Below are 15,957 nucleotides of genomic sequence, written 5' to 3'. Positions count from 1 at the left end.
AGTTTGGGCTGGGCTGTTCCCATGAAGAGCAGGGTCAAGGCTGATTTGCATTTGGCTGGTCCAAACTGAGGTGGCATAGTGGCCAAAAAATTGTTGGAGTGGGATGCGGCCTCGAGCAACCACCAGTGCCTGAGATTAATTCAAGCACTCCATCCATCACCCTGCTGTTTTTGCTGTTAACTAGCCAAGCAAAAGGTTGCTATCACATGGATGAAAGAAGGGATTCTAGGGGGGACTCAGTGGGAGCGGGACGTGTTGGAGTGGTCCCTAGCAGAGGAGGAACATCTCAAGAAGGTGAGAACTGCTGAGAAACTGCAGACGGATCTGGAGGCTTGGGGGGCATTGAGCCAGCATTTTCTGGAGGGCACAGAGAGTATGTCTGGTGCTGGCGATGATGGGAGTGCGAGCGAGAAGCCAGTATCTGAGGGGGGAAGTAGGGGCCGGGATGGATAAAGAAGACACCCCAAACTGACAGACTCTGTCGACAAATGAGAACGGTACCACTGTTGTAGCGTAAATTTCATTACTGCTTTTAGTGCACCAGACATCAGCATTTATCATTTATATTCATGTTGCAATGACACAGATTTTAAAAGTGTACACGTTTATAAATATGATGGACATTGTGCCTACCAGAACTGACAATGTGCTAACCTGATTTAAAACAATGCTGAAATTTATTTAACTCATTAGAATGAATTGTTAGAAGAAATTAATGATTTATGATGTTTAATGATTTATTAGTAGAGTTACATGTATGCAGAAAAATAAATGCACATATTTGTCATACTTAGTGTAAATGCCTTAACAAATATTGCAATTATTAAATGAAATACTTTTTCATATTTTAATGATATATGATTAATAATGAATTCAAAAGTTTGTATATTATGTGTGTTTTATTAATGTCAATATTAATGCTTTATATTTCCTGTGTTAGCATAACTAGGCTTGAAGGTTTCGTACTTAAGTCACGTAAAATGTTGAGTAATTTCTTTCTTTCTAACATGACTTTTTTTCATTAGGTTGTTTCACATGATTAGTAAAGAGCCCCATTGTATGTGCAAGTTTTACATTGCAGTGTCCTTGGATGTTTCAACATTGGAACTTGATGTCTGAAAGGAAAGTAGTATGATTGTTTTAAAGACTTGTTCCCATGAGGAAGGAGAAAATCGTCTTGTGCCATGGGAAAGAACGTTGATCGCAACAAGTGATGTACAAATTGTTATAATGACTGGAGTCACACCGTAATAGGAGATGACACCAAACCAAATGTGTGAAACGGCCATGATGTTGCAAACTTGATTTCTGTCAAGGGACTGATTGGATATTGCCCCTTTTGCATATCGTGGACTCATCAAACTGACCACTTGAACTGTTTTGAGTATTTCTAATCAAGGAAGTACTTTCTTAGTTTGAGGCAGTCCCCTTTTGAATCTTGTTCTGTTAACGTGTCCCCTTCGATGTTCCTGATTTTGTATGTGCAGCCTGTGTTCTACACTTCCCCCGATGGTGCATCTAACAGACTTTGCTGATGATCCACATGCTATGCTGATGAAACTGAATTGAATGCTGAACCTAGGAGAGATATATTCTAATACAAATGCTATTTTTCCCTATACTGCTTTTCTGAGTAGGAATTAGCAGGCTCACACCTGTCTTTTATTTTTCATAGTTAGTTTAACTTAGCCCGAGATAGATGTTATTCTAAATTATTTTTGTCTTTTCCTTTTGACTTTTGCCTGCATGCCTGTCCTGATTTGGTCTGTAGTAGGTAAAACCTATGCCCCAAACCCTGAATTCTGAATCTGTGCACTTGAGTTGACTGATGTCTTTAAATATTGAAGTGAAACATGTTTCTGTCTCTCAGGTGATTGCTTTATTAAAATGCATTATTCGTTTTGAATGTCTAATGGTGTTGATGGTGAGTAGATTAATTTGTTTCGTATATTTGGTCAGCCTATGGTGTTCATTTACCGTTATCATTTGATTCTGCGAACTATTTACACGCCCTTGGCATTGTGGTTATAAATAAAGCTTTGAAACATTTATTTTGATTGGAGTATTCTTCTGTGGCCACATGGGTCATGGTATTCAAATTTGCTGATTGGGTTTGAATTAACTGAGCATAGTTACCACACTCTTCACTGGGTCAAAAGATCCTATCAACCTTAGGAAAGGAAGAGTTTTTCGACTCTTGCAAAGAATGAGGAAAATGCGTTAACCCCACTATCATGTACTGCACGGTATACTTTATTGCCTCGTCTCTGATTTTTACCTATATTGTGCTTATATTGTCGACCAGGTACACGTTTGTTTATTCTTTTTTGGAAGAAAAATATAAATAAAGTATTTTTTTTTTAACTAACCAAGAAAAAAATGCACTCATAAGGCATAATCAGTGAAAGATGAGTATGAGTAGACCCTTCATTCGTTTACGCTAGATAGAAGAGTACAGGCCTGGTGGAAAACAGGGTGTCCTCCTCAGTTTCAGGAGCACAGTGACCTTGTAGGTGTTCCAAAATTGTAACGCTGGAGGGGTTGGAACTGGAGGTTGTGTAAAAAAACACAGAATGTCTGTTAAGGTAAACTTGGGACGGTAAAGACAGCTCTGGAACTCATGTGCTATTTTCCCTGGTTCAGTGGAGCCATCGGTTTTGAAGTGAAAGAGTCAAGAAAAGAACACTGAATACAGGTTACAAATCCAATAGAAAAAAGTGGGGCAGCATAGGGCTTAATAATACAACAAAATATACATAATGAGACAGTCACCTTATGTAAGCTATCAGCTTTCTGAGTCTGCTTCTTGCGGCTTCTCTGTGCAGCTACTCTGTTCTTTTCTCTCCTCCGAACTTTCCGGTCATCTAACTCTGGGCTCTAAAAGAAACAGAAAAGAAAAGAAAGAGCAAACGAAAGAAACAATGAATGGAAGGGAAAAAAGAGAAAACAAAAGAAAGAATGACAGTAATAACAAAAGAAAGAACGCACAAAAGTATTGCTTTCTGGAGGCTCAGGGTGACTTTTCTCATCACAGAACATTTAACATCCATATGAATGAATTTCACGTCAGCCAGAGTGGTACTGCAATATGGCTGGAAGAACCTAGGGACTTATGGAAGCCATATATACTTGTGTTGATGCTGGCCTCCCAAATATAATTTGAATGTAGGATGTATCAAAAATTGTTAAAGTAAAGGTGATGAAAACATTCAATGGTAAAGCCAAAAGGTTTGATGTTTGTAGAGAGTACCCATGGCCAATCTGCACACCATAGAAACACCTTCTAACTTTGCCAATGTTTACTTTAAACTGATACTGTCATACAGTGCCAAAAGGTTTAATGTTTGTATGGCATGAGGAATGGTCAGGTGCACATTGTACAAACATCAAATTGGTATTGTCAAAGCTTGTTTGTCTGGTAATACTTGGGTGAGGACATACAGAAAAGCATGAGAAACAAGCATTGGCATATCTAATAGGTATTGTCTTTGAAAGTATTGGCTTTGAAACAGGTTTTAGAGATGCTGTGTAGCATGGCTTAGTAGAAAACCAAAAGTAAATTTAAAAACAACAGGTTAAATGACGCAGTGCTGTCAACTGTAAGTGCGTCCCCACGCATGCATGTGCCTACAAAATGTGCGGGCCTTTTTTATTTACTGATCAAGTTGGGGAATCAACAAGGAGAATGGGGTGGAAGCAACAAAGAGGGCACAGGTGGGGCTGGAAGGATCACTGGGATAGGGTCGAAGCACCACAGAGGGTTGCAGGAGAAGTACACAACATGGGAGACAGGAAGAAACGTGGAGCGCATAGGATCAGAAACACACAGGCGAAAGACAGTGCAACGTAGTAATGGGGCGAAGCAATGCAGGGGTAGAGGCACCCAAGGGCAAGCACAACCCAGAGGAGCATGGGAGAGAAGCACATGGGCAAGAGCAACAGGGAGAACAGTGAATGAGTGGCAGCTGGAAAACACATACACTCTCAAGAAGTGCTTAACCAAAAAGAAAAGAGGAATGTTTGAAAAGTAAGCAGTGAAAGGACACAGGTAATGAGACCATGCTCCAGCGGAAGGAGGAACATATAAAAAGGAAGAAAAGCCCACAAAACCAGTCTTTAAAGCAAGATTGACTTCGTTTGTAGATTGGTTTATTAAAAACATGGCGGTGAACACAGTGTTTTCTTACTACCATTTCACAGCAATTAAAACGTATATGGCACTCAAACATGAAATTAATGCAAATGTGAATTTGGCAAGTGAGCACTCGCCTTAGGTTTCACAGCAACATCCTAACAGATGTTCTCCATACTTCAATTCATTGTTACTTATTTTGCAACAAGTGGTCCAGATGTACACCAAAAGGTACATGTATGAAACAGAGCATCAACTACAACTAACACTGCAATATCAGTGTAATTTATATCTGCATGCTACAGTGCTTTAAGAGGAGCAGCTAACAGTGACCAACATGTTATGAGACAGAAAAAATGCAAACAGTTATGAACAGTGTGGAAAACTATAATTTATGAAAAGAAAAGGAAAAGGAGGGTGAAATTATGGAGGAAAAGAGAAAAAGTAGTCCCAATACCAAGAGCTAAAAAGATCCCACTCCCGATTGTGCTCAATCCAACAGTTGTAAAGGTCAGATTGCTGGTATCTCCAGTGAACGCCCCCAGACATTTTGTACGTCCGCAACCTAAGACGAAAAGGGACCTCAAAGAAGAACTCCATTTCCCATTGGGGCAATCGATGCTGCTTACTACGAAGGATACACTCTGGAGAGGCCTGTAACACCTACCAGGTGCTCTAGGTAGTCAACATCAAAGGGTGTGTAGCAGGTAAGGGAAGGGACATTTCTCCACTTCAGTTGTGTAAAGAGTGTTTAGCTGGTATTTGGCAGATAAGAGATCCTTTAGGATCACCTGAGTCAGAGATGCAGAGTATGCCAAGGTCAAATGCGGATTTGGAGTTCCAGCCAATGTTTCAATATCATCAATTTTTGTTTACCTAGAGCAGAGTCTCACATCAGTTGCTTCCTCACCACAACTTTACCAGTGCCCCACAAAGTTTGTGCCTAGGAGACAGTAACTTTGCTGCTATCCAGAAACTGCTGAAAAAGGGGCTGCAAGATGAATTTCATATCAGGATCTTTTAGTGGGAGGTGTTAAGCACCACAGGCCTTGTGGGGTTAATTTCAGTCCCAGTTTGAGAAAAAGGTCTATAGAGTCATGATCCGAAATCCAGCAGGGAGTAATGGATGCGCCAGTCAGCTGATGAAGCAAGAGAGCTGTACAATAGAAATAATTAACGTTCACATATTGACTTCCATAGATAAGGCCAACAGAGCGATAGTTAGCTATACACAACATGTAAATGTTTCTTAATCTTTGATATGACTTAGCTTTATGAGATACCAAAATGCACAGTTTCGGGTGAGAACAAGTCTTTTGAGAGTACTAGAGTAGTGGTGGCAGTGGGTAGGGTGAGGGTGGTTACGTTCTATTGGTGGTGGGAAGGGTGGTGGTTTGGTTGGTAGTGTTGATGGTTAGGGTGGTGGTGGGTGATGGTAGGCTGGTGGTTAAGATGATAGTGATGATTATGGTAGGGTGGTCAATAGGGTAGAGTGGTGCTGGTTAGGGTAGAGGGAGAAATAAAAAGTACCTCAATCCCAGCGGAAGGAAACTAATCAAAAAGAGTCAATCATTACTTTTTACATGCCAGCAAATATAAAGTGACAATGAAGCAATAAGGAGCCAGCACATTAGAGTGAAAATGAAGCCAATGAACAGTAAGAAATGGGGGCAGGGGGCTGAAAGCCCCTTTCAGTTAACAAATCGGCTGGCAAGTGACCGGGCATGCACTGTCTCAAGCGAGACCCAAAACTGGATGCTACAGAAGAATGCTACAGATAAAACAGTTTATTTTTCGTTTCTGTAGCACCGATTTTTCTGATGCTTTTGACAGCTCTCACTCCCTAATGGTGCTGAGCCGCGCACTGACTGATATTATATATCTATAATAGTCCCTCATGCATTCCAATGGTGGTCAGAAGACAGCCAGTTAGCTAATAATACAACTATCAGACTAAAATGCCCACGTGGTCTGAGCTATGATGTGAAGGTTCTAGAGAAAAAGAAGCCAACAGCTGAAGAAGCCCCTAAAATTAAGCATAGAAGAGACTATGTTTGTCATGAGAACCGTAAAGCACCAAACACATCAAACCTAAAAAATAAAGTGCTTAGCATGAATGACAACGTGAAACTCCCAGGGGCATTATGTCTTAAAAAAGAAATACTTGGGAGTAAATCAAAATAAGCGTAGAGGTATGACAAGCCGTTCATAAGTGTCAAGTATTTTCTGCAACATATGCAACTCTAGCATCTTTACTAACAATAGCGAAACCTGAGCCAACCAACACTCATCAAATACAACTGCCAACAAACAAATGGGTTAGCTAGAGAACAGTGCACAAGATGGCCATCCTTGTCAGAATGCTCAAAAAAGGACTGCAATATTTCCATTGCAACTTCAAGTATACTTCTCAGTTTGGTTCACCCTCATAAAATATTCACTGTATTGTATAAGGATTCTGCAAAGTCGGTCCTGGAAAGCTGGGTCCATGCCAGATTTTTAGCATATCCACATTTAGGAAAATGTAGATTTCTGAAACATCTTGTTTCTAAATGTGGATATGCAAAAAATCTGGCATGGACCCGGCTCTCCAGGACCGACTTTGCAGAACCCTGGTATAGAGGATCCATATGCGTGACACCCGCATGCAGATGGTAAAATGAATCTCTTGCAGTAAATAGCCCTAAGAACTAGCGTGAATCAAAACTCGGATCTACTACATTGTGCATTACTGGGCCACAACAGAATAACTAAGAGTGCAACTACTGGAGTAACAAAACAATGTCTTTGTCTCGGAGTCCCTGCAACCACAGACATTCAGTGATGTGGTCTCCAAATGACAGAAACATGAGTAAGTATAAAAGAGCAGCAACATATCACATGTAAAACCGCCTTAAAAACAAAGAGTTCAAGAAAGAAAGTATATGTTTACTTTTGAGCTTTTATGGGTCCAAGTAAGTCTTATATGGCATTGGATGTAGTTTGACAACTCTTTGCAAACAGAGGTAGGTGGTTGTGAGGCCATTCCTCTTCAATGTCACACAAGAACCCCAGAAAGTGAACTATAGGGAGCAGGAACTGTCCTTGTGGAATTGGCCACTCGACATCAACGAGACACTATAACAAGAGTAGTCTCTAGGCAGAGTGGCTTAACTTTCTGAGGTAACAAAGAGCTGATTTTTACAGGCTACTGAAGGGCTTCATGGAATAGACAGAGAGACCTACAAATGGTCAAAGGAGACTTGCGAGCTGCCGGGAACGAGGCTTCATTGTGGTTCCTTGCAAGGCTCAGCCGGCAAGAACTACACCTTCACTAACCTGCAGGCGCCAAGAACATGTTGAGAAAGAAAAAATGGACAGTAAAACACTGAGAATGTGCAGTCTCCTGATGAAGTGTGGAGTTAGAGGACTTTGAGTGGAAGGATGTTTCAGCCCAAAATCCCAGGGCTGAAGTGTTGAATGCTTGCATGGGGGACAGAGTATTTATAAGAAGTATTTTTTTTTCTTCTGCCTTCCTACAGTATTTTCCTCCACATTATCTTTCCTTGTAATGGAGTATTTAGATACTGCTGACAGCACTCGTAGAAAGGCTTCTGCCAGAGCTCGAACCCCTGGTTGTGCCATGTGCCATGTGTTTTGAGTATTGTTACTTGATTGCACTGAATACCCAATAAAATGTGTAAACCCTAAAAATCTGAGCACCTGAGCAAAACAACAGAGAGGTTATGTAAATGTCACCCGGGCAAGCCTCGGTGGGGGAAGATATCACTGAGGTCTGAAGTACTAATAAAGGTTTTCTTTAGAGTAAATATGATACTGCACAAGTGGATGAAAACAGGGCTAGAGTTAAGAGGAAGGCAAAAAGAAACTATCGACATCAGTTACACAACTCAATGGCACTCACTTTTTCTAAGTGCTGAGCGGTTTGAACCTGTAATCATATGGCCATACACAGAACCCGGCAGTGGATGCTTTAGTCCGCTGGGACTCCTGACCTGGCATATAAAATAGTTTGTTGCTCCAAAACACCAATCCACAGTCAAAAAGTCAACGTCATTGTCCCTTCAGCCACTGGTGAGAGGCCCAGTTAGTGACAATACCTTGTACTCAAGGCGGTTTCCTGCTATTTTAATGTGATACAATTGAGACCATACCCTTCCAACGCATCCTTTCCTTTTATGACATTCACAATTAAGCACACAAAGGGATTTTGTTTTGCACCAAAAACTTTCAAAAGCTATTAGGAACATTCCTGGCTAAATGAAACAAACACCTGGCACCAGGTCCCATCCAAATGAAAAGCACCACATCAACATCGGACAAAGACCTAAATTGCACAAAACACCACACGCATGATGTTTTTGGACTGCTATTCCCTCCACAAGAAACATGAAGTCCTAGGCACTAGCCAGACCATAACCTTCATCAAACAGATGCAAAGGAACAGGAATCTAAGAAGTGTCTGAGCAAATGGCATTGTTTGTAACCCAAGAAGAGGTGAATACAATGGGAACTAAAGATACATTTTCCAAAAACAACACCTGTACAATACATTGTTTACTTTGGTTTATTTTACCAATTCAATCTGCCTAACATGCTATATTTTGTACCCCTACAGTGCTTTTGTGCAAACTTTTGTTTGAATTATTAACACAAACAACTAAATAAGGACAGGGAAGAGAATAAGTCAGACACCAGTGACACAAGACTCTGATCATAAGCGTCAAGAAATGTCAAAGTGTCAATCTTCTGAACGAAAGATGGAAATTGTTGGAGTCAAACTAAGGATGTTGGTGGATTCGGAGTCCCTAGACATCATTTTCTCAGTGGAGGATTAAAAGGAAGCATTTTCACTGACCTGGGTGAACCTAAATGGATGTACAGCCCTGCAGATGTCATGGTTTCTTCATTAAGAGGTGAGGATTAGAATGTTAAAGTTTAATTGTAAAGGAAGGGTTACTGAAGGGGAAATACATGTTATAAGCGAGGATGTTCAAGTGTAGGTGGGCTCAACTAGAAACAACAGTGGTTGGGAGGTAATGAATGTGTTGTCGAACAGTAGAAACTACTAAAATAATTTAATGAAGTACTAGCAAGCGACATTTGAAAATGTAAAGACTTACATCATCGTACAGTGTCAAACTGGACTCTGTAGCAAAAAATAAATCAAGGGACATTTCAAAATCCCACTTGCACGGAGTTGGAAACAGAACTGAAACATCTAGAAAAAGGCGGGTAGGTTATTGCCAACTAAGGGTTCCTTTGGGATGGTGCCTTTGGTAGCTACACTTACATTACTCATAGACCTCAGACATCATCATAAATACACATTGGCTAACCCTAGGGGAGAGACACAGTCGATCTACCAAGAATGAATCATCAAATTTCATTGCACAGAGTCCAGGTCACTGGAAGCAGTAGTAAACCCTTATGGTTATCAAATCAGATGCATGCAATTTGTTTTGGCTACGGCTGTAGCATTGTTTCATCTTCCAAGGAATGTACTTTTTAAAGAACATTTGAGGGCAGGCAGTACTCCCAGGATGACAACTTTGTGGCTAAAATGGACCTTAAGGAGCACTCTGTGTAGCTATGGAAGGTTTTTGGTATACAATGAAATTCTACATTGACTGTAAAATTTACCAAGTGCAAAAAATCTGTCTAGCATTATTTATACATGGCACAGTTGTGTAATAAGGTAATAGGACCTAAAGCAAAGTCAGAAAATCATCAAGGGAGTCACAATCACTGCTATGTAAAGATGGATTATAATCCTTTTTAGGGACTGACTCAATATTATGCAAGTTAAATTCAGAATTTTGCATCAAGAACTATTTTCAAATGATCGAAAAGAATGCATTTTTTTGCAGTGATGATTCAATCCTGAATTTAACAGTGTAATAGTCTGTTTTATACAATAGGAGCTTAGGACCAGTGCTGCTCACGAAGCGTAAGGGTGGTGAACAAAGCGTTTTTTCAGCAATTAAACTAACCAGTGCAGATGAAATGTGTTAAGTATTTCAGACATTTTTGTCGTGAGTAGTGACCAGGACCTCAACTGTTTCTATTACCCACTGACAGAACATCAAAGCGTACCCCAGGGTGCAAAGGATACAAATGCACCCACAGAAAAATAGCATGGTAACTGGGAAGATTATTAGCCTATTGGCAAGGCATACTGGTCTTCATGAATATATTAGCGGATGGTAGTTTCATGTATGATGTACATGGTGAAAACTTCTTTGGTAGATAAACGGGTAAAGTCTTTGGTAGATAAACGGTCAAAGTCTAAAACAGACTTTTAGGGCACGTATGCTCTAGGAGGTGCAGAAGGAGCTATATGTTGGGGAAGAGTTTCCGTTAATGGATAGCAGGTGGTACCACTTATTGTCATGAAAAAGAAAATTGTAGATATGTGTCATGAAGGTCATCCTAGCATTATTAATAGTTCAACAAGTGTGTAAGATATACTGGTGGGTGGGAACGACCATTCCAAAGTAGAGAATTTTAAGGAGCGGTAGACTGCAAGAGTCAACAAATAAAAGCAATAAGGCCATAAGGCTGTCTTCAGTAGCAATTAATTGCACCCTTATACCACAGGATTTAGTTGCACTCATAGCATGGGAATGAGTTGCTATAGACCTAGTGGGACCGGTGCACATTGATGGTATTGATGTTAAGTATGTAACCGTTATTATGCATTACTGTAGCTAGTATTCAGAATTGTGGATTGTCAATAGAGTTTAAGGCAGACCGTTTCAGACAGAAATTAACTGCTGGTGACATAGTAAGCGACAACAGGGTAAAGATCACATCTATTTCAAAGGACGTATTTTATCTTTGGAATTGGAATTATGCAGATTTAAGTAAGGATGAGGCAAAGCAGAGTTTTGCTTTGTCAGTAGAGTTTGTGTGTGTAATTCAATGCGTAGATTAAAATTTACTAAACGTAATTAAATCCATTACCTATAACTGGAAGCATGGTGATTTGATATCAGTGCATGCTTGGCAGGCCTGGATGATATTTTAAGGGTGCTGGTATATCTTTGGCTAAACTACATAAAATGTATATATGTCATCTAATGTTTTGGAAATCTCTTAATAGTTTCAATTCACTTTTAGAACTGTTTATTATAGAATGATAATTGAAGAGCTGTTTATTTTATAGATACCATTCTATCCCCTTTCATATACCTTTATATGCATAGTCCACAAATACCGAATTTTAGCTAGTAGTTTATTTTAATTAGATAGTACATACCAAACGTTATTAAGTGATCAAGTCAATTTAGATTGTATTTCATGATTCTTAAATAATACTTTACACATGGGGTGACTATTTTATGTCCTTGTTATTTAAGATATGAAATAAAATACATCTGAATAAACAAAATCTTGCTAAATTGAATTTTTTCTTTATGATCTGTAACTATACTAATGTTTCACTGTTAAGTATTTTGTACATTATATACAGTTCCAGATAGGCGAATAATAACTTAAATAATTATTTTCTAAGTGACAGTGACATTCTCAGGATAGAATACTCGTTCACACCTTTTGTATTCAACAGGTGTAAATAAGTGTGGTGGAATCACTGTTGCCTAAATTATAAATTGGCAAGGTTCGATACTGATGTATTAAGCTGCACATTTACAACACACAATTAAAATGGACACATAGCACTTTCCATGCACATCAAACTACTCTTAAAACACAATGAAAGGAGATAAAAGTTCCAAGCAACATTACTGTGTACATTATTTAGATAAACACCACCTCCAGCGTTCACTGCACCTGCTACAGAGCAAATCAGTCAATTTAATAATTTTGTCTGCTGCTAACCAACTAAATTCTAAACTCTGTTAGGTGCTAGAGGTAGACTCGAACTTACTCTTTTTAACATGAGTGGTTACCATCCCCATTACTGGGGCATGAAACTAGAGCAGCTGGTGCAGTGGATTAACAGACATTCAGGGTAGATCATTTTGCCTGCACCCCAGTTGAGGGATTGCCTACTTGCTCTGTGTCAGTTGTGTAGTCAATTGGTCGCCCGACTTCCCGTAATTGCATGTGGGTGTGTGTGGTGACTTGGTACATATGAGTTGGGGTACTCAAAGTTGGGTGCCCCATTATATGTATTCAATACAAAGGTTGTAGGGTGATCCTTCAAGTTTAATGGTAGTTGTAGCTACTTTTGGTCCTTTCCTTCCATGCGCTCATGAGTTACCCTTTCCATTTTCTGCAGGAATCTCTGTAAAGCCAAGTGTCTCTACATCAGTGGAGCAGAAATTTCCTTTAGTGTACTTCTAATCTGGACCAGGTCAGTCCCAGCAAGTCACACTTTGGCCTGAGAGGAACCACACTAGACAAAGCCTGTTGTCAAGGACACAGCCTATGCTGCACATCCTGGACAAAGTGAGGGCCTGCGTATAGAACCATTGATTTCTGTGTTCTGTACTGCTCTGGAAGCCAGGACTCAGAAGCCACCTGGATTGCAATCCGCAGATTAAGAGAGACAGATTCCCTGGAGGCTGGATAGCACAGAGCTGAAGGAATTTGTTTTTGATTGTTCGACTCCTTCCACAGCAGCACCACAACAGTAGTGATCATACTCCTTCAATAAACAGAGTACTCTATCAGACTATGAGGGAGTGGTCACAGAAATGCAACCCTCACTTGGCTCTAGCATTTAGACTATCATTTGCACATGGCCCAGAAATAGCTACATATTTACTGAGATACATAGTACAATAGTGACTCGTGTCATATAACTTCCTCACCTTAATAGCATGTTTCCTTAAATATAAATGAGGTCTTATCCCTTTTGACTAAATGAATAATCCTTTGTGGACACTTTATTTACTGTAAGAGATACATGCACTAACTGATCTATGCATTCTACCCTACACCACCCTACCGATCTACCTCATTAACCCAAAGTCAAAGTCTAAAGAGAAAGCACTTTCCAGCAGGTTGGTATTAGTTCTTAGCTACTGTGGCCCAAAGGCAACTGCATGCAATGACTGTCTGACTGCCCTTCGAGTCACACAGGCCCCAGAGATCTAGTGGCACAGTAAATATAAAAGATACATTTTCACTCAAGGCACACATCAGGAAAAAGAAACCACAAATGGACTTGGTAAGGTGCGCCTGTTGGAGGAAGGTCATGTACACCTCCAAGTTATGTTGGTAGGTTAAGAGGTAGACCAATACTCTTAACATTAAGGAGAACATGTTCAGGGTGAACATTATCTATTCTGTTTGTGTGTGCTACTAATTTATAAGCTCAGGACAATATTGCATGTATGTATTATGTTTCTGTGCCCACTCCTGGACCATCAGTTACATATAAAGGTCTATATGTTGAAATTAAGCTTGATGTTTGTGAGGGTATCCATGCTACCATCTAGGTAAGCTTGTGTCAGTGACATACATGCTTCTAACTGAAACAACATCCCTGAATGCCAGAAGAAGCAAATCAAGCATCAGACATCCTAAAGGAAAAAGCCTAATACTAAAATTGGCAAGCTACATGCCCAGGCCGGAATGGGATATAAAATCATGAGATAGATTAGAAAACACTAGGCCTGGCATGGGAGATAAAGAGCTTAGTGGGTTTAGGATTGACCTCTGTACAAAGGAAGTGTCAACTGCAGCACACGTCTACTGTGATGTACGGGAGTTAATGGCCATGAAAACATATTAGATGAAGATACTTGCAGTGTGAAGGAAATCATGAATTGGCTGATAAAAATATGACAGATTGATATATTTACTTGTACAGATTAAGGGATTTAAATACAAGGAAAAGGATTAGCTGTAGGGCAGGAATACTGAGGGAGAGATGTGAAAAAGCAAAACAAGGGGAGAAAAGGCTCTGTAGTTCATCTGTAATTCAGACAAATAGGACCTCAAGCAAAGTGATTGTGTTCTTTGTCCCAACCTCCTATAAATCACAGACAAAGTTTGAGGTCAATTTGTTTTAAGTAGATATCACGCTGGAGACGTTTGTAAATCGTTAATTAGTAGATTTTTATTCAAAACTCAAATCTTTTATCTCTCAGAAAAAAGGTCAACACATGTTTCGTGACTAAGTAATGTCGCTTCATCAGGACCAAAGAGTAATTACATAGCACTTTCAAAATAAAAACCAGTTTGTTGATAAGGCCAATGCAAACAAATATAGCAATGTCCAAAACCAGTCGAGCAGAAAAAAAGGTAAAAGATAGCACAAATCGTGAAATACTAATTAGCATGCTTGATCACAAAATTGACAATAATTAATTACAAACGATCAAAAAGGTGTATAAATCAACAATGGCAAAAATGATAATCAACTACTTGTGATAAAATAATCACCAAATACTTGTGTCACCTCTGTGAAAGAGAGTGGTTCTGGATTTTCAAGCTAGGTGAATATGAACATGGCTTCAACAAAACCCTATTGGTTAGCCAAAGGTTGATTGACAGTGGTCATGTTTTTGAGTAACAGAGCATTTTCAGCCATCTATACAAACAGAGGACTAGCATCCGACACTAATACACGCCCAATTGAGCATAATTGATTTAATTTACTAAGGGTACATGTTAGCCTGAAGTTTCATGTCAATACGTATTTTTGCATGGCTTCAGCATAAATGAATAGTGACACATTATGTGTAGATAGAGCACATATTTCTCTGCATGTAATATTTTGTAAATACGCATATATAACCTTTTCACAATAATGGGCCCAACACTTTTGAATTTTTAAAACATCACCCTTGGATTTGCATGAATAATTTGTTGCACCTCACATTTGATGCCTCTCAGCAAGTGATTATTCAAGAGGTGTGCTGTACATCTATATCATGCTATGCCTAGATAGAGAAGGGTCAGGCTTTGGAGGGCCATCTTATTGGGTTCTCTGTTTGCTTCACTTATCCCCAGATTGATCATTTAATTCCTAATTGGACTGTAGAACTTTTGCCTGTGAGTTATTTGTGAAAACAGGTTGTGCGCTATAATGGGTAGCATCATCTTCTACTCACAAATCTTGATAATATTATTTTTGTGATTGACTGAAAACCACACAACCTGAGTCGGGCTTTCTCTTTTCCAGATTTACCTTAAACTTTCTAGACTAGAAATTCTACACACAACCTGAGTCGGGCTTTCCCTTTTCCAGATTTACCTTAAACTTTCTAGACTAGAAATTCTAGTAGCGACTGTAATTGCAACTCTCATGCTTTTACCAAGTTGAAGGAACAAGCAATGTTCTGGGGTGCAGAGAGAGAATTATGTTCATGATAGTTCCACCCAGCAATGTGTAGTAAAAACTATTGAACCTCACCTTCACCCTGTGAACGCATGTTAACTGGTGTGTACAGTGCTCGCTAAATGACATATGCTCACAGGCACTTCAGAGAGCGGGAGCTGGGTTGTAACGGTTGTGGTTACAGAGACTGTCCTAAGGCACAACATCATGAATAGGACATTCCCATTATCAAGCTTTTCACACAGGTTTAAGTTAACAATAGAATTCTTCTGAGTTGCTACATATGTGTTTTGTCAGGTAATAAATTGGTGGCTACATTATGCTAGTATTTTAAGTTTCTGTTGTGGGCTTTTTCCAGTTAGGGCTAACAATGGTGTTAGATGTGGTGCGTTTTAAGATTCTCTCCCATATCCGTGACCCAACGGTTACAATTCAGTAGATGGTTTCTTAATTTAAAAAAATTTAATGATTACAATCCATGTAGATTCACATCACATACTTCAGTTAAAAAAATATTTAGGATCAGTTTACTACTTAATAATTGATATACAGTGTGGATAACTTAATT

The 15,957-nt window shown here is 39.5% G+C and overlaps 1 protein-coding gene across 1 annotated transcript in view; it reads right to left on the bottom strand.

The window, feature by feature from the left end:
• Nucleotides 1–15,957, bottom strand: part of BATF3 (basic leucine zipper ATF-like transcription factor 3) — an 86,374-nt gene that overhangs the window by 12,148 nt on the left and 58,269 nt on the right. Inside the window, exon 2 of the mRNA XM_069233918.1 lies at nucleotides 2,773–2,877. Coding sequence (XP_069090019.1) covers nucleotides 2,773–2,877 — 105 coding nt within the window. The remainder of the gene's footprint in view (nucleotides 1–2,772; nucleotides 2,878–15,957) is intronic.

This window comes from Pleurodeles waltl, chromosome 5 (assembly GCF_031143425.1).
Source record: "Pleurodeles waltl isolate 20211129_DDA chromosome 5, aPleWal1.hap1.20221129, whole genome shotgun sequence".
Classification (NCBI taxonomy): domain Eukaryota; kingdom Metazoa; phylum Chordata; class Amphibia; order Caudata; family Salamandridae; genus Pleurodeles; species Pleurodeles waltl.
The sequence above is the reverse complement of the archived record's forward strand: the minus strand, read 5'-3'. Positions and strand labels throughout refer to the sequence as shown.